Below are 18,542 nucleotides of genomic sequence, written 5' to 3'. Positions count from 1 at the left end.
GGATGAACGCAAGCCGCAGCTTCATTTTTTCTGTACTTGCTTCCAAATCATTAGCATTTTTCTATTATATTGATCCCACAGCAGGAGAAAAAAAAAAGGTACATCAGTTAAACAGTTTTTTTTTAATCTTCATCATCCTGTCGAGCCGCTTCATCCCCCTCTGTGCGAAGGTTTGTCTTTTGATTTTTTTTTTAATAAATAAAAAAAATATTGGAGAAGAGTAATTCAACGTATTTTTTTTGGACGTGATCATAGTGCCCCAATTTTTATTAAAAAATATTCGATTTGAAGCAGAATTTGGATAAATAGATAGTTTTTTTCTCACCATATGAACGAATCCAATGGATGAGTACGTCACTTCAGTACCACTGAGGACCAACAGATCAGATATTATTTTCAAACACTGTATTTGGATCATCAAAATATGCTCCATTCACAGCTATTCATATCCTGACATTTAATTGAGGCCCTGTATGTCCCGCGACTCGAATCTAAACTACTTCATCGGAAGCAAATGATCCATTCCGCTGGGATGCCACCACGGTGACTACGAAGGTTTGTCTTTGCTGGACCCTTGCTAAACCCGACTTACTTTCATAGCATCCGAATGCAAGTTTAAATCCAAATTGCAAGGATAGGACCGGACACCGTGAAGGATCAATAACAATGCATTACTCCAATGAACCCTTGACATCTGGAACAATCTAACAGTCTGACATGCTTCTGTGTCATGCGAGTTCTCGTCACAGTATGGGGTGCCAAAAGCTAAGAAAATAAAAATATACAGAAAAGAGAAACGAGCAATCAGTCATCATATTCTCCTTGAGTGAACTTGCTCTCTGGATAAAAGATAGCAACAACTTCTTTCCCCCCGAATTTCCTTCCATGCATGCCCTGCCTCGCTTTTGTAGACCCTTCTGTGTCTGCATATTCCAAGAATACCTGGAAAAGATAAAACAAACAAACAAAGTATTGATTAGCGGCATCAAACAATGATTAAATAAGCACGATAATACCTTTAGAGTATAATTAGCAAGAACTCCATGCAAACAACAATTTTCCTTTTTAAATTTTATCGAACGTTATCGTCATAAGATTGTATAGCAAAATTGTAGACTATTTATATTTATCAGATGGCTATCAATTAGGTATTTGTACTTATCTTTTTCTTTTAGCTATTAGTTAGATATTTGTACTTTTTTTCTTCCTGGACCTGTATGTATGTCACTCTGGTATGGTAATGAGAAGAGAGAGGAAATATTTCTCGAAATTTTTACATGGTATTAGAGCCAGGTTTTGATATTTTTCGACGAGTTTTTGCTATTTCCAGCCAGGAAGATTTTCCAATTTTCAGTGTCTCTTTGATGCATTTTCTTGCTACAACGTCAACTTCATTGGATTTCTTCACCTACAATCCACCTTCGTCTGAAATTTCGCAACCATTCTCCATGCCACACGCACTATCTAAAAATTTTTTCAATTAGCTTTTCCCAAATTCAGCTTGTAACATCCTCTTTGCTGCATAATTATGGAAGTTCTTCCTCTTCACATTTGCATCAGAGTCAAGATGTCACTTTACCTTATTATGTGACGTCTTCTGACAATCCTGGAATAATTTTGACGTCCTATTTGCTCAAAGGTGAACAAAATTATCCCACTTGGCGGCGAGCTATGATCAACGCATTGCGTATCAACAAAAAGTATGCTTTTTTATCTCTGGAAGTCTTGGACAACCATCTGACGATAGTTCTGATCTCGAGTCATGGACGAAGTGCAATGCCATGATTATATCCTGGCTTTTTAATTCCTTGGCTCCTGAGCTATATGATTGTCTAGCTTACTTTGAGAATGCAAGAGATGATATGGCTCGATTTGGAAGAGAGGTTCTCTCAAGACAATGCTCCATGCATTCATGACCTCAAGAGATAGATTGTGCTTTGCAGTCAAAATGGACCAAGCGCTGCTACTTACCACACAAAGTTGAAAGGATTTTGGGTGCTGAGCGAGACAATGAGAAGATCCATCAATTCCTTATGGGACTTGATGATTGTTATGGAGTGGTGTGATCGTAGATTCTCAACACTGAACCCCTCCCTAGCCTTAATAAGGCATAAGCATTAATATCCCAAAAAGAGAAGCAACAAAACTTGGTTGCTAATCGATCCTCTATGACTGATGCAGCTGTCTTTATTGTGAAGAATTCTCGCAGCACTAAGCAAGTTTCTGCGATATCTGGAGAACAACGACCCACAAGTGTGACAATTATGGTAAGTTGGGTCATCAAAAAGAAACATGTTTTGAACTTGTTGGCTACCCTGCAGATTAGAAGTCCGGGGGAGATCTTCGAAAGGGTGCACTTTTTTTGATGCAACAGCTAACAACGTCTCTTCGGGGTCTCTTCCTTCATCCACTGAAACACATGAATCATCTCCTATCACTCGTCTTACACTGGAACAATATGATCGGTTGATGACCCTCTTATCTATTCCTAAGTCTTCCACCATCAACTTTGTTGGTAAGGTTATCTCTTCCAATGAAAATTCTGATTGGATTTTAGACGGTGGAGCTTCCGAGCACATTGTCTTTTCTAAAACTCTTCTGTTTGATTCACAAGATTGCAATCCTAATTTGCCTGTTCTCTTGCCTGATGGTAATTCAATTCCAGTTCAATCCCTTGGGACAGCTTTAATGTCCAATTTTGTTCTTGTAACTTAGCTCCTATTAGCAAGTTAACAAGAGATTATCATTGGGCCGTGACATTCTTTCTCACTTTTTGTGTCTTGCAGGACCTGACCATGAAGAGGCTGATTGGAATGGGTGAGATGAAAGATGGCTTATATCACTTCAAGAAAGTTTGCATTCCTCTTACCGCAACCACTATTTCTTCACCTAATTTATGGCATCAGCATTTAGGTCATGTTTCTTTTGATGCATAGTCTTTGATTTCTCAAATTCCTAGTTTTTCCTTTAGAGATTTTAATAAGTGTTGTGACGTTTGCTATCGTGCAAAGCAAACAAGACATATGTTTTCTTTGAGTTTTAATGAACCGAGTAGACCCTTTACTTTTATTCATTGTGATATTTGGGACCATACAAAACTGCTTCATGGTCTGGTGGTCGATCCTTCTTAACTCTTGTTGATGATTTCTCACGAAAAACTTGGGTGTATATATTGAAACACAAATCTGATGCATATCAATACTTTATTGATTTTTATAATATGATCAAAAATCAATTTGGTTTTACTGTCAAAACTGTACGTTCTTACAATGCACTTGAACTAACAGTGGGTCCCATGAAAATTTTCTTCCAAGAACATGGGATCCTCAACCAAACTTCCTACGTTAACATGCCACAACAACATGACATTGTTGAATGCAAACAGACACCTTTTAGAAGTTGCTCGAGCACTTCATTTTCAATCCGCTTTACTTATTGCTTTTTGGGGGGAATGTGTCTTGATTGCTACATATTTGATCAATTACATGCCATCAAAAATTTTGTTTGGAAAAAATCCTTATGAATTACTGTTTTCTAAACCTCCAAATTATTCACATTTGCATACTTTTAGTTGTCTTTATTATGTCCATCACCAAACAAAAGATAAGTTTGCTCCTAGGTCATGCAAGCATATATTTGTTGTTTATCCACAAGATATTAAGGGCTATAAGTATTTGTTCTCGTGGCGTTATATTCTATGAGAATGTATTTCCTTTTGCCTCTCAAAAGTGAAAAGCATCTGAGCCTATCACTATCAGACCTATACCGATGTCTATTATTAACGATGAGCCCCTTTTACCATACCATGATTCACCACAGTCTTCGAATCATGACCCACCTTTGATTCCTTCTCCATCAGTTGATGTGGACTCTGTAAATGGGCATGATTCCTCACCAGCTGAACTCATACCTTCATAGCCACAACGTCCACAATGTAATTGCCATCCTCTTTGAAACAAGCTTTTCGTCGGTGGTTTGAGAAGTTGTCATCCTCTTTGCTCCAATTCGATTTTACTCGATCAAAGGCAGGTCACTCTTTCTTCACATTTCAACATGGTAGCTCTTTTGTTGCTGTCCTAGTTTATGTTGATGATACGATCCTTGCAGGAAATGATTTGAGCAAATGCCAAAAAATCAAAAGTTGTCTGAACACTTTTTTTCATATCAAAGACCTTGGCAAGCTCAAATATTTTCTTGGTTTGGAAGTAGCTCGGGCATCTTCTGGAATTGTTCTTAATCAATGCATGTACTTGACATGCTTGAGGAAACTAGCATGATGGGATGTAAGCCAACTAGAGTTCCTCTTCCTCAACAACATAAGTTATCATCAGAAGAAGGTGATCAAATTGATGATCCAAGCCAATATCATAGGTTAGTAGGAAGGTTGATTTACAGTGTCTTGGCCTGATATCACATATGCTGTACATATCCTCAGTTAGTTCATGTAGTCACTTAAAAAGCCTCATCTTGATACTGCCTTCCATGTTTTGCGATATTTGAAAAGTTCCTCTAGATAAGGACTTTTATTTTCTTTATCTAATGATCTCTTTATTCGAGCATATTGTGATGTAGATTGACCTGCTTGTCCAATGACTTATCGATCACTTACAGATTATTTCATTTCACTTGATGGTACTCATATTTCTTGGAAAATCAAGAAACATACCATAATTTCTCATTCTTCTATAGAAGTTGAGTATCACTCTTTGGCTTTCACCATGAGTAAGCTTATTTGGCTACAAGATTTATTGTATGATTTTACTGTTAGTCATTTTACTCCTATGGTACTTCATTGTGATAAGCAAGAGGCTTTGCATATTACTGCTAATCCGGTCTTTTATGAGCATACTAAGCACAATGAGATTGATTGTCATTTTGTGCATGAGAGAATCCAATCCAAGGACATTGTCATAAGGTACATTTCTTCTAATCATCAGCCAACTGTCAATTTCGTTATCTATTATCCAAGTTGGGCATTTGTGATTTTCATTCTCTAACTTGAGGGGAAGTATTGAACATTATCCTGATAAGATTGTATAGTAAAATTATAGGTTATTTATATTTATCAGATAGCTATCAGTTAGGTATTTATACTTATCTCTTTCTTTTTAGCTATTAGTTAGGTATTTGTACTTATCTTTTTCTTCCTGGATTTGTATATATGTATATGTATGTATGTATGTGTGTGTGTGTGTGTGTGTGTATGTATGTGTGTATGTATGTATATATGTATATATGTATGTATGTATGTATGCATATGTATGTATATATATATATGTATGTATATGTATGTATATATATGTATGTATATGTGTATATATATATATATATGTGTGTGTGTGTGTGTGGGTGTCACTCTTGTATAGTAATGAGAAGAGAGAGGAAATATTTCTCTATTTTTTTATAAATTTGATGGTTTAACCATAATGATCCGTGACATAGGATTGATGTGGAACATATCTGACCAAAAATAATTTAGAGTGAGAGTCAAAAACAGCAGGTAATGTTCACATCATGGTATGTCGTATTGATCCGAATCAGTCGGTACATCCCGTACTAATGAAAAACCGGCACGATTCAGACCAATTTTTTAGTAAATGATGTGAATCAGACCGTACCGATCGGTTTGGTACGGTATAGGTTCGAACCATACCGTACGGTGCAGTATGGGCCAGAACGGGTCAGTACGGCATCAATATGGTTGGTTATCTGTTTTTTTTTTTTTTTTTTTTGACTGTTGGGTGGTTTTTTTTTATTTTTTTATTATCAGTACGGACAGATATAGTACTGTACTGTACCGACTAGCAAACGATATAGAGCACGATACCGGTATTGCAAAACTTTGTTCACATTATACCTCAAATAACTAGGGTGAATTTTCAAACAGTGAAGGTTCATGGATTAGAGCAGAAAATCTAAAATCCAAACTCATTCCAGATTCAATATAAAATAAGGGTATCCAGAGAAGATTTTAGTTTTCAAGCCTGCAACCAAGAACAGTGAGCCTACAATATTCTCAATAGAGTAGTACTTCACAATATAACAGCACTTGTAGTAATCATCGATTTCTTTTTTTCTATATAAACTGACCTTTCCAACTCCAGGAGATGGTTCTCCATTAGGACCTGGTCGAGGGATGATGACGTTTAACAGTTCACCTGCAAAAGCATCACCTCTTCAGATGCCTTCAAAATATCCAAGTACACAAAATACGGTCTTAGGTACAGGAAAGAGAGGGTAAATATGGTATATCTTCAGTGGGTTAAGCCGGATACTGAATAGGACAAGGTTGGACAAAAGGCTGTAAAATAAAACAAAAAAGAGAGATACGAACTTAACATGCTAATAAATGTACAATGTGAGACAAAATATGGTTCAGTCATCAGAGCAGTAGTTATACCGTATTTCTCTCCTTCACTTCTCATATCTTCCACAATATCTTCATATTCTTCATCATTTTCAAGTTCGTCTGCACTAACAACCTGTGTGAAGCATACTACTTTGGTTGGAACTGGCACCATTTGGTCCACAAGCTTCTGAAAGAAAAAAAAAAATCTATAAATACACACACACACACACATTAAAAATGAAAACCAGTAATTTCTGCCAAATATCAATTCTGATGCATTAAGAAAGCTAACAAAAATTATATGAAAGATAATAAAAATTTTAATCTATTTAACAAGTTCAGAGCAAGTTAGAGATGCATTAAAAATCCTAGAAAGAGCTGGAAAAAGAAGCAAGCAAGCATGCAAACATGCAAACCGAAAGTAAATCTTGCAGCCTTATGATGGTTAAATCTTCTGAGGTCGCCTAAGATGCTGATAGAAGTCTGAAATTCTAGGAATTAATGAGATCTGTTTTGAACTTTTCAAAGATGTATTTGCTTCGACTAGGGATCCTTAAGCCACTTCACTCGATACTCAGAAATGCAGCACCCACAGTTACAGCAATCACTATGAACAATTTTTGATTGTTGAACATTTCTTACATATAATCACATGAAAGAACAGGGATTTCAAAATGGGAAACAAACATACAGATAATAGTCAATACAAATTTTAGATAGCACCAAAGCGAGCCCACGAGACACTGATGCATGAAAGCAACTTCGTAACAAGTTAGCCACAACTAGAAACACCACTTAGAAAGGAAAACAAGACAGAGTTCAAATTATTAACCACACAGGATCCAACTTTTTGCCAATTGAACAGAAATAGAATGATGTTACCTGCAATGCCACCTGCTGCTGTGCCTGTAGTAACACGTCTTCTTGCTCTGGCCTAGCCTGCGCTAAACCTTGGTTTGCACGTCTAACAATGAGGGTTTTATCTCCCATTTTGATGCCATCAAGCGCGGCACATGCAGTGTCTGTGACCGAGAGGTCCTGGTAAACACAGAAGGCATAGCCTTTTGAGTTACCAGTTTCCCTGCCCTCAACGAGATTAAAACGTCGAAGAGGACCAAACATCTCGAGCAACTCTCGTAACTTTCCTTCTGCAAGAAATTGTGGAACCCCACCCACAAAAATACAATGAGGACCATCAAGCACACCAGCAGAACCAGGTGGTGTAAGCCCGACTGCAGCGAGATTAAGATTGGGGTTGGGTTGGCCTGGGCCAAGGGTGGCAGCAAGATAAGGGTTGTAATCAGTTGGCCTTCTCACTCTCAAAGGTGCCCCCTGGATACATGCAGTATCAGAGGCAAAGAGGTTAGCAGCATCTTAACAATTTTTAAGTACCTCATGCACATGGAACATATAATTAAAATGGCTCTGCTAGAGAAGACCCAAACCTCAAATATGATGCCATTCAAGGCCATCGCATTGCTTGCCTCTTCTACCGACCTCATGTCAACAAAAGCAAACATCTTCTCATGATTTATATACACATTAACAACAGCATCACCTTCAAGAAAATAATGACATTGAATCAGTAAATTGTCATTTTAATGGAAAGATAACATTGAATAGTTCGGATACGTGAAGAGAAACCTGGCCCTGCAGTGTTTCCTCCGATGGCAGCCATAACTTGTTTAAAAAAGGCAGCAACTGACTGTAAGAATTGTTTTTTTTTTTTTTTTTGGAAAAAAAAGTCAGGCAAAATAATGCATTATCAGATAAATGATGTGCAATAACAACATGTGCTTCAAAGTAAAGAAATGGTTCAGAGGTGCAAACTAGAGCATAGAGCACAAAGTTGATAGTGGAGGACCATCCAGAGAGATAAACAGGAAGACAAATAATGCACCCATAAGAATATAAGACTTATCCTCATCAATAGTAATCATGAGTTCTATTTAAGGTTGTTCATGAAAGTCATGCCTCTGACACTCAATCAGAAGAAAACATTCATATGGTAATCTCTCCTCAATAACCAATTAAGCATTATAATAACATCAAAAGTAAGCCCTAAATAGGGATATCTGGCAAACAACGATCTACAAACTAACCACAAATATTAAGGACAAAACATGATGGTTACAATCATGGCATCCCTAGAAGCCCATCCTTAAATCCTATATACTGGGCCTGTTCCCAATCTCGGCTTGTTTCTTAAATGCCTTTGGACAATCTCTTTCCCAGGCAAGTTTCCAGAATTAGCACACTGCATCTGTAGGGAATTTGTTTGGAATTTACTTCTGCGCTTAAAGATACCTTGGATGGTTGCATCCCAGCTCCATTAGCTTAGACTACAAAAAATATAAGATAGAGATCTCCCACCACACCATCCAATCTTTCAGGACATGGCAAGTTCCCCACCTGCCCAAGGCTGCACTATGTGAAAATTCAGCATTAACTCTCTCTTTTTTTTGTTTTTTGAGTGAGAAAATTCACATTAAGCCATTAGGGGTCGACATTTGGTTAGGGACCTGGTTATAAGGCTGATGAAGAATGATCAAATGGATGAAGCTTCAGCGGCCAAATTGTATAAGAAGGTATGGAAATATGACCTTTAGCTTCCGGGGGCAGGATAATAAGAACAAAATTTATTTTGCTAGAAATATAACCCAAGAAAAAATTGTCTCAACTGTGCTATATGCAGGGATATTGATGCGTAATTATATCGGAGGTAAAATTAATCAAAAGAATTAGGGGATAAAGTCTGATTTGGTCTTAAGTGTTTTAATGAAGAGATAATGTCTGCTCTGTATTCGCAGAAATTCAAACATTTGGTCATATTTTGAATAATGAGAAGGTATGGGAGTACAGGGGTTGGAATTTGTGGATCAACCGATCGGTTAGATACGTAGCTGGGAATCTCAAAGGATAAAAGTACAAAAATTTTAAAGTGAAGAGGAAAAGAAAAGAATAGAAAGAACTTGAAAAGGACAGTGCTATCGCACCACCAAAATGCAATGTCCAAGCATCATATCTATATAATCCAAGAAGAACTAAGGACCACACCTTTAGAACATATATCTGACACAATTAAAAGACATGTGACAGGTGCTTGCTTATTGCTAAATATGTAAAGGTGTAAACTAAATAAACCCTTAAATGGGTCATTGTAGCTTCCATGAAACTTTAGAGGTACAATGTACAAAAAAAATTAAAAAAAAAAAAAACTGCTTCCAAAATCTTAGGAGAGAATTAGGGAAAAAATAAAAATTGGGAAGTGTTGAGGCTTTCAAACAGAAAGAAATAATTAGAAAATATGAAGTTTAGCTTATCATTGAATACCACAATACAAGAAGACACTAGAACATCTTCAATAATTATACCCACAAAACAGATCCCTTAGAAATCAAACATTCTCTGCATAGGATCAGAATGCCAGCCACAAATTTTACAAAGTTCAAGAAACTTTCTGAAGAAATTTAGAGTAAATCTAAATTTTTTGACATAGGTTTGGTTATCCTCAACAAGTTTCCAAAACGCCGTAAGGATATGTCGGTGATTGTGGTCGCATATAGTAGCACATAATCCATAAGAAGCAACATTCGTGGAAATAGATTAAAATATTGGAATAAAAATAAATAAGAACAAGATTCTAAGCACACTCTTCCATGCTTTATGAGATCTTATTTAAGTGGAGTATGATATTGACCTAAAAAAACAACATCCACCTATCGACAGTGCTCAAATTTTAAGCAATCCAACGCAATGAACAATCAGAATATAAGCAACAAAGATGCATGAATATAAGCTAAGCTTAAGCTACCAACCTAATAAACAAACATATGGTATTTAAGCTACTATTATTCAGAAGTATACATGAACGTCAATCTTCTTCTTAAACAAGTAAAACCAAACAACGACCCATCATAATTACAATCTATATGCATCTGCATCTCAGATGCTTGCTGCCTAAATATATGTGCGCAACTACTGGTGCACTATAAGGCTCCATCATCCATGGGGACTTCATTTGGCCCAATGAGCATGGACCACATACATATGTAGCAGCATGGACCACAATTTAGAATATTGATCCTCCAGTTAAAAAAAAAATTTCTTAAACATTTAGATTATTATGTTTAAATTCTTATCAAACAAGGAAATAATATATGAAACTCTAGATTGGCATAAGACATAATTTGTTGATAACCTCTCTCTTTTTTTCTGAAAATTTTACCAATTCTAATGTTTTGACACAAAATCACTAACATCATTCGCCTAAAGGTCCAAAACAATATTAAATATTCCCGAGTGATCCAAAATTATATTGTTAACTCATCATATTTTTCTTTAGTTTTACTAATTTTTGTATTATAATTCTTTTTATTGGTTGAGACCTACCAAATACTGCAAAATAACCAAAACTAATCTAACTTGCCATGTTAAACTAAAACTAAGCCTTCAAACATTGCTCAAGAGTGTTTTGTTTGCATATAACAAATCAGAAATGGAACAACACAACCCTCACACTACATTGATTGACTGAAAAATGAAGAGGAATTATTTGCAGTCTAACCATATTGAGTGCATCTCGACAAAATTGCTAAAGTTGCCCGCATACTAAACTGTCCACTTCATCACTTTGCCATGTCCACAACATTACCAATTAGAACAATAAGTTTTGGGACAATTTTTCAATGAAAATTAATCATGAAAGCTGGCTAACTAGAACAACCTTCACAAATATAATGATAATGTCATACCATCCAGAAACATAAATTCTCAAAATTCCTAGAGCATCTACACTTATAGGACACTCCTAGGCACCACAAAAATAAAGTGTCCAATATATGTCAGCAAGAACCAGGGGTTCAGGTATCGGCATTGATGGGCATGTTCTCCAATGACTAGCACACCAGAAACTGCCTTGCCGTGCCAAAAATAAATAAATAAATAAATAAATAAAAGGATATTTTTGGCTTAGTATTGAGCCTATCAAATATCAAGCATGTCCATACCCTGCAATATGGAGGGCAATGCACATGCATGCCTGGTTCAGCACCAGCTCAGTACAACACAACTGACACAAACCAACACATCAACCCTTGGTAACAACCACCGATACTTCGCTCAAAATTCTTGACTCCTATCAAGAGACACTTTGGTATGAAAATTTAATTATTAACTATCCTGTCAAATGTCAAATTAGCACATTTTATGAAAATGTAAATCTTAATTATCTTAAATTTTAAATGGTACTATCTTAGAACATCCAACAATTTTTGAGTAAAGCTTCATACTTTTCCATCTTCATAATTGCAATGTGCACAAAATGCAAGTTTTTTATAACAAATATCATTAACTAAACAACTTAGTATGGTCGTCAACATATCTTTTATATAATTAGTCTTATACATATTTTTATTTTGTGGAAGTATCCTCATTTCAGGTTTTTTTAAGAAGTAGACATGGACAATCTTGGGAAACCTGGATAATTAGCAATGGCATGAAGTGCCAAGTAACACTCCACCCATTCATATCTGAGATCATCATATACCATAGAAGTCCAAAAACTAAAATGACAAAAATTTCAATATAAATTTTCAATCCAATAAACCAAAATTTTCAAGTCAAAATTTCCTCACATGTAATTCTGGTCACATGTACTCAATTCTAGGACTTACACCACATATGTTTTATAGGGATAGGGCTCAACCCTTGGTCGTTCATCTTGCTGCTGTAAGTCATGCTCAAGGAACTTCGGACACTGCTGCTGCTTTTTTCAAAACGGATGTTTTGGAAGGACTTCCATGAAAGTGCTTGAAAAAGAAGAACTATTTCAATTGGTTGGTGTTCAGTACAACATTATACATAATTCACTATTTTAGATCTAATTCTGATATACTTAAATCTAAGTTTGTGGTAAGAGACTTGGTCTAACTTTGCTCTAGGAGGCTTAAACAAATAAAACTTTGTTGAGATTCAGGTCTAGACTCTAGACGACAGGGGTTTTGACACAATCCAGAATATCATATTTCAGGTGTAGGTTAAGTTCATGATGACTGAATTTAGTTAGTCTACCCAATACATTTGCACCTCTAATATATCCGGTACACAAACCACACATATTATTTCTATAAAAACAGAACACGCTTCATATAAGCTTAAGTTAGAAGATGGTTTTCCTCTTCTTCTAAAAGCAAAGCATGACGAAAGATGCCCTTTTTCAATAAGTGTTTTATATTTGCTTTAAAATTCACAAAAAGAACCTTTCTTGGGAAATGACAGAGAAACACTAAACCAGCTCACCAATTGATAAAATTTTATAACAAAAACATTGATTAATATTTTCATAATTATTGATCAAGATTTTCGTATGTATAATATAAAAATAACAAAATAATAAAAACCCTTAAACTTCCATGTCCTTTATAATTATTTCTACTCCACAGAGATGTACTAGCATGCATCTTGCATGGACATGTGATTAGCTACAAAATGCAAAAGCTTTGACATGGATAACAAACTGAAAACATAAAGATAGACAACTGATGAATTACCCAAGAAACATGTGAGATATCAAGTGGGCAAACCTGCTCATTAGCAGTAGCAGAAAGGCCTCCAACATAAACACGCCGAGCATGTCGAGTTGCCTAGACATAACGAAAATAATTTCAGATAAGAGAATGTGGTGACCATGTTAAATGATCACAATTTAGTCAATCATTAAGGCTGTGTCATTGCCTGACAAGGCATCAAAGAGAGAGCTGACAACTGCATGAATACAGACATAAACATGTGAATACTTAAATAATATATCCATGTGCAACCAAAGAAACAAATAAAAGAATGGGCAAACCTGTCCAGGTGTTGCCGGAAACGTCCCGGTACTGGCATTTGTGGCCCCAGTCATCTGACCTGCAAAACCAATAAAATTAAAACAAAACGCAATACGTAAGCCTATCATAACATGCAGCAGAAAGGTATGAATTGTTTTATGTTTATATGTCATCAGTAATAATAGATACACCCTAGCCCCGGCCAAAATTATCATCTAGAAGGTATATACATACTGGAGAAAAAAAATGTAAGAATACCAACAATGAATTGTTGACGATTGAAGGTGAACAGAACCATCAAACAACTGCATTGATTCCAAAAAAAATGCTACAGTAGTCAGCTCACACCCTTGGCAACATGGTGGGACAAGTGACCCAACATTGCCTTCTTACAACAAGTTACATGCAAAAAACAAAACAAACCACCACCAAGAAAAAGAATAACAAAAACAGGGACTACGCTTCCATATAAAATCTGAAGGTGAAACATAGAAAACATTACTTCACATGCAAGTATAGCAGTTTTAATTAAAACGGAGAGCCATTAAAATGGATATTTATACAACTAGTGCTTACCCAAGCAGAACATGCATCTCAATATAATTTTTCCTAATAACACAAATAAAGCGACAGTAAGGACACCAATATGTAATCTCTTTGGTGGTTGTACATACCTGCAACAACTGCACCAGGTATCGCAGTAGTTGCAGGTGGCATGTCAAAACCGCTAATACGTTTACTGCATTCGAAAAGAAAGAATAAATATTAGGAATTAGCAGATCCATAACAGCAAAGCATACTAATATAACTTGATTATAAAAATAGCTAATTATATGATAATAATGCTCCATGAAGCAAAAAGAATGAGCCATACAGAAGGATAAGGTCACAAAACAAGTTTCAGAAACTAGCCGATCAACAACATCCATAAGCAACAGGTTGTGACTCAGAAATTTTAGTTTCATTGATCTGGCTTCTCCTTGTAGAGAGCAAATTCCGATCATATAATTCTTTGACATCATCCTTCCCTACCTATCCAACCAAAAAAAAGACCTTTTTTAATGATCCTTCCCTACCTATCCAACCAAAAAGACCTTTTTTAATAATCCTTCCCTACCTATCCAACCAAAAGACCTTTTTCATGGTTGCAGCACCCTGACCACATCAAGAATATGGAACTGAGTAATTCATAAAAAAGGTGTATCATGTAGTGGCACATTGTCATTTTACAGTGACCATGTCCCACAGGCTGAGATGACAGTAATATGATAATGCTTGTGCTAGGCCAGGTGGTAATTCAAATTGCAAATCTAGAATTTTAGAAAGCTCTACGGTGGCTCCAGCACAGATTCGCCTGACAGCCAGAGAATATGCCTCACTGATGATTCAGAACAAGGCAGAAGAAACTAAAAGTCTCCCATATGTACAAGCAAGGCAACCAGAGAAATAGTAATAATAATAAAATTTTTATAAAAAAATGGAAAATAAACATGCCATATTTTGCTTTAACAATTTTTCAAGCTGGTTAGACAAGATCTGATGAGATTCCACTATAAAGTTGAACTTTTGCACCGAAACAGAAGAAACTATCAGCAACTGCTTAATACAACAACAAAACATGCCTCTTGAAAATGATAGTGCTTTCATAATAAGAGACTTTCATTTTCTCTAGAAAAATACAAGCTACCCAAACATTAAGTGATTATAAGCATTCATCAATGCCTTATGTTCAGACATTACTATTATATAGTCAATAAATGGTTCAAAACCCCCAAAATTCCCCTTTCTCAAAAGCTCAAAGGAACTGCATTTAATTTCTTGTCCTGAAAATGCTAGTGCGCTTACATTGTATCTTTTTTAAAGCTCAAGACTGCCTTGTCATCCCTGCTAGCACTCCATCATGCTAGTACTATCACATGACTTGTTCTATCAACTTATCATATTAGTGATAGTTATGTAGCATCACTATGGTTCATCTTGACATTTAAGGGATTTTGACATTGAAGAATCTTGATAAAAATATAAAATATTCTAACTTATGCTCATAATTTATATTGCCAAATGTGAACTCCTCTTTTTCTCAAACCAATTTTTTGGATTATTCCTCTAACTTACACGCATTGAATTAGTCTCCTTATTCTACTCCTCTCCCCTCTCCACATCTCTTTGTCGCTTCCTCCCCTCATTCCTCTTCTCCTCCTCCATCTTCTCCTCCATCTTCTCCTCTTCTCTTCTTTGCTACCCCCTTCATCCCTGCCCCTAACCACCAAACTCCACTCTCACATCCAGCTATTCTCGAGACTACAGCTCACCTCATACTCCTATTGATCACCTCTTTTCTTTCTTCCAATCATCTCCTCCTCTTGCACACCCCACTCTTTCCTTCTTCTCCTTTTACACTCCCCTCACCCACCCTTCAAGGCCTGCACCATGGCTCTGTCCTAACCCCTCGACTAGCAAGCCTAGTGTAGGCACAGGCTTTAAAAAGCTGCAATGGTTTAATTCTAGGATAATCCTCCCATCATCAACTTAGATGTCTTCAAGTAACTTCCTGTTTCCTTCATCAAAATCATCCCATGCTACCAAACTTGACATTACTTCTCAGTAGATTAAGCATCAATATTTCCCAATTTGCAAATGTTATCGACCATAGATCATGTTTGTTAAAAAAAAAAAAAAAAGGAGTGCATGGACTGTGTAAAACAAAGATATCCTTTGAACCTTTCATCAAGGATGTACGAGAAGGTCTGCACAATATTTGTTCACATACAGAATATAGGCGAACACATAAAGACACATATGGACTTGAAATAAAATTCAAATGCATATCACAGGATTTCTGCATTACAGGAGAACACCACAGTGGCATAGTTCTAACACTGCACTACACAAACCCATGTGGTCTTTAAGCTAGAAGCTAAGCTCTCATTCGGGCATTATATGAGAGATTGAAAAGTCATGAACAAGAATAAAATGCTGCAACGGAATAGCACTAACATTGCATCGAACAATATATTCTTTAAATCTTAAATGCTTAGTTGGACCTCATGTGAGAGATCCTACAAAAAATAATGCCCAAATAAATTGCAAATAATATAATACAAGATTCCCATAGCAGAACCGGTCCTTAAATGATAGATTTGCCTATAAATGGCACTTCTTTTCCTCACTATTTAAAAGTGATTGATGATGCCTTCTTCAACATAGTTATCTGAACATAAGATGGAAAACATAGGGCAATCTCATGCAAGGAAGCAAGACCAAAAACATATCTTTGAAACCTTCTTTCACATAAATCACAGATATAAGCCTGTTGATTATTTGTCACTTACCTCTTTGATCTTGGGCGGGAACGAGACCTTGATCTATGATCAAATCTACCCCTTGACCATGATCTATAATGAGATGTACCCGCTGACCATGATTGAGACCTATGGCTATGATACTCATCTCTGTCTCTATCATAATCCCTATACCTGAAATGAACATAGAGGGAATTAATATAATTGTAGCATTAAATGAAGTGAGAGCATCCAATTAATAAGACATTTGTTAGATACAAGGTATAGAACTGACAATGAAAGACTGGAATCAAGATTTAGAGGAAATGAATAATCCACCAGATCATGCATGCCTTGAGTTATTGATACATAACATACCTATATCTAAGAAAGTCTTGTGTATCATATCATGTAAGCTTTACAAAACAGAACATAAACTTGTAGCAATACAATGCCCATTTATAGTAAACCAGTTAACAACAAAGAATAGCCATATTACACGAGTTGGAGACAAAAATCCCAAGAATCAATAGGTTCATATACAAAACATAATCAGACTATATAGTACTGTGGTATTGTGTTGTCTTTTAACATCTTTAACTAAACACAGTGTTGATAAGCAACTAAAATTCATAAATAAAATAGTTATGCCTAGCACATCAATTATCGGCAGCACAAAATATCAACACTATATATGAAAAATTATAAAGTTATGATTTGATGCATAAAAAGATGCAATCTATGTACCTTTCATGATCTTGGATATGGTGATGGTCATGATCATCAGATTTCCTGCAGCTGTGCTTTCTCCTTTCACTTCTTTCCCTGTGGTCCCTGTGACGATAATCTCTGTCGCTGCCTCGTTCCCCATCCCTCTCCCTTTCCTCATCAGGTTCCCTGTCCCGTTCTTGTCTTCTACCCTTCTCCCTCTCCATATCTCTCTCCCTGTCTCTGCTTTTCGAAGAATCTCTTTCATATTCTGGAGAATTGCTCTGGAATTACATGAAGAAATAGAAGTTCGACAAAAGCTAAAAAATGCAATAGACCGTAAAAGACCCTGGATATTTAGAGGAATCTTTGGGGGGAAATTTAATGCCCCGAGTATTCTTATGAATCTTGTCCAATATATCAACTACTTATTAGACTCGAACAACGTAACAGGGAGCGAAAAATATATAATGCTCTTTGATCAAGCAAACAATAATCTCCATCTAACAAAGAAAAGCAAAAAAAAAAAAAAAATCCAAATATAACCCTAAGCTAACCTCTATTGATCCCATCAATCAAAAGCAGAATTAATTCTTGCAGAAAATAACCTGATATTTCCGTCCAAGAAACTGACTGCTCCTATTAAACAAAGTAGGAAACCCTGCCATGCATCAAAACCGTATCAAAACCAACACGAATCCCAAACTCTCAAGACGACCAAATTCACAATATACTAAAAGAAAATACAAAAAGAAAGTCAAGCTTTCCAGCAACAAATCGCTTTAATCCAACATTGGTCCTAGAAACACAAATATATGAACGAATTCCAGGTGAGAATAGCGTATCTTTTTTACCAAATCTCCAAGAGGAATAGAGAGAAAGAGGTGGAAAGCCAAGATACTTCGGACGTGGAGTCTCCGTAGCCCGGCATGTTTCGAACTTCTCCCTTCGTCCTATCCATCTCGCTCTTATTCTCTCTCGTCTTCTACTCCCGATCGCTGGCTCTTAGTCGCTCGCTCTTATTCTATTCCGTCGTTTTCTTCCGATCGCTACGGGACGCGGAGGGGGGTCGTACGGAGAGAGTGACGGGCGACGACCGGGTGGAGTTCTTGGGCACGACGGGGCCATGCATATTTATATATATATATATATATTAGATATTAGATGATTATTATTATTATTATTATTATTTTGGTACAATTACATGCATTTCTGTTTTTTTTCCATCCATCGTCATGAACCAAAACCAGAGCACCACTCGGTAAATTTAATAATAACGGGCGTAACTATAGGAAGCTCTCGAGTTATATATATATATATATATATATATATATATATATATATATATATATATATATATATTAAAAAAAATAA

General features: G+C 36.2%; 1 protein-coding gene across 8 annotated transcripts; it reads right to left on the bottom strand.

Annotated features, from left to right (window-relative positions):
* Positions 1 to 664: 664 nt before the first annotated feature.
* LOC105046536 (splicing factor U2af large subunit A) lies at positions 665 to 18,167 on the bottom strand. 8 transcript variants are annotated; one of them, XM_073259861.1, is made up of 13 exons: positions 17,777 to 18,167; positions 17,208 to 17,452; positions 16,512 to 16,655; positions 13,854 to 13,918; positions 13,200 to 13,258; positions 13,085 to 13,114; positions 12,934 to 12,993; positions 7,994 to 8,054; positions 7,795 to 7,907; positions 7,232 to 7,681; positions 6,401 to 6,536; positions 6,091 to 6,158; positions 665 to 942 (listed from the first exon to the last, which is right to left on the bottom strand). In XM_073259861.1, exons 1-13 carry the CDS (start codon positions 17,834 to 17,836, stop codon positions 805 to 807), a joined length of 1,629 nt encoding a protein of 542 aa, XP_073115962.1. In that variant the 5' UTR covers positions 17,837 to 18,167; the 3' UTR covers positions 665 to 804. The 8 variants fall into 8 exon arrangements, with proteins under 8 accessions (XP_073115962.1, XP_029120811.2, XP_073115963.1 ...); XM_073259864.1 differs by lacking the exon at positions 665 to 942 and having other exon boundaries at positions 5,869 to 6,158; positions 17,208 to 17,439; positions 17,777 to 17,829; positions 18,023 to 18,161; XM_029264978.2 differs by lacking the exon at positions 13,085 to 13,114 and having other exon boundaries at positions 666 to 942.
* Positions 18,168 to 18,542: the final 375 nt, after the last annotated feature.

Source organism: Elaeis guineensis, chromosome 6, assembly GCF_000442705.2.
Source record: "Elaeis guineensis isolate ETL-2024a chromosome 6, EG11, whole genome shotgun sequence".
Lineage (NCBI taxonomy): Eukaryota > Viridiplantae > Streptophyta > Magnoliopsida > Arecales > Arecaceae > Elaeis > Elaeis guineensis.
The sequence above is the reverse complement of the archived record's forward strand: the minus strand, read 5'-3'. Positions and strand labels throughout refer to the sequence as shown.

Excerpts from the sequence above, each read along its gene's own strand:
- LOC105046536 (XM_073259860.1), bottom strand. The coding sequence starts at position 17,836 with ATGGCAGGGTTTCCTACTTTGTTTAATAGGAGCAGTCAGTTTCTTGGA. Across the intron at positions 17,453-17,776 it reads TTCTTGGACGGAAATATCAG|AGCAATTCTCCAGAATATGA; the intron begins GTTATTTTCTGC and ends ATGTAATTCCAG. Across the intron at positions 7,682-7,794 it reads TGAATGGCATCATATTTGAG|GGGGCACCTTTGAGAGTGAG; the intron begins GTTTGGGTCTTC and ends GCATGTATCCAG.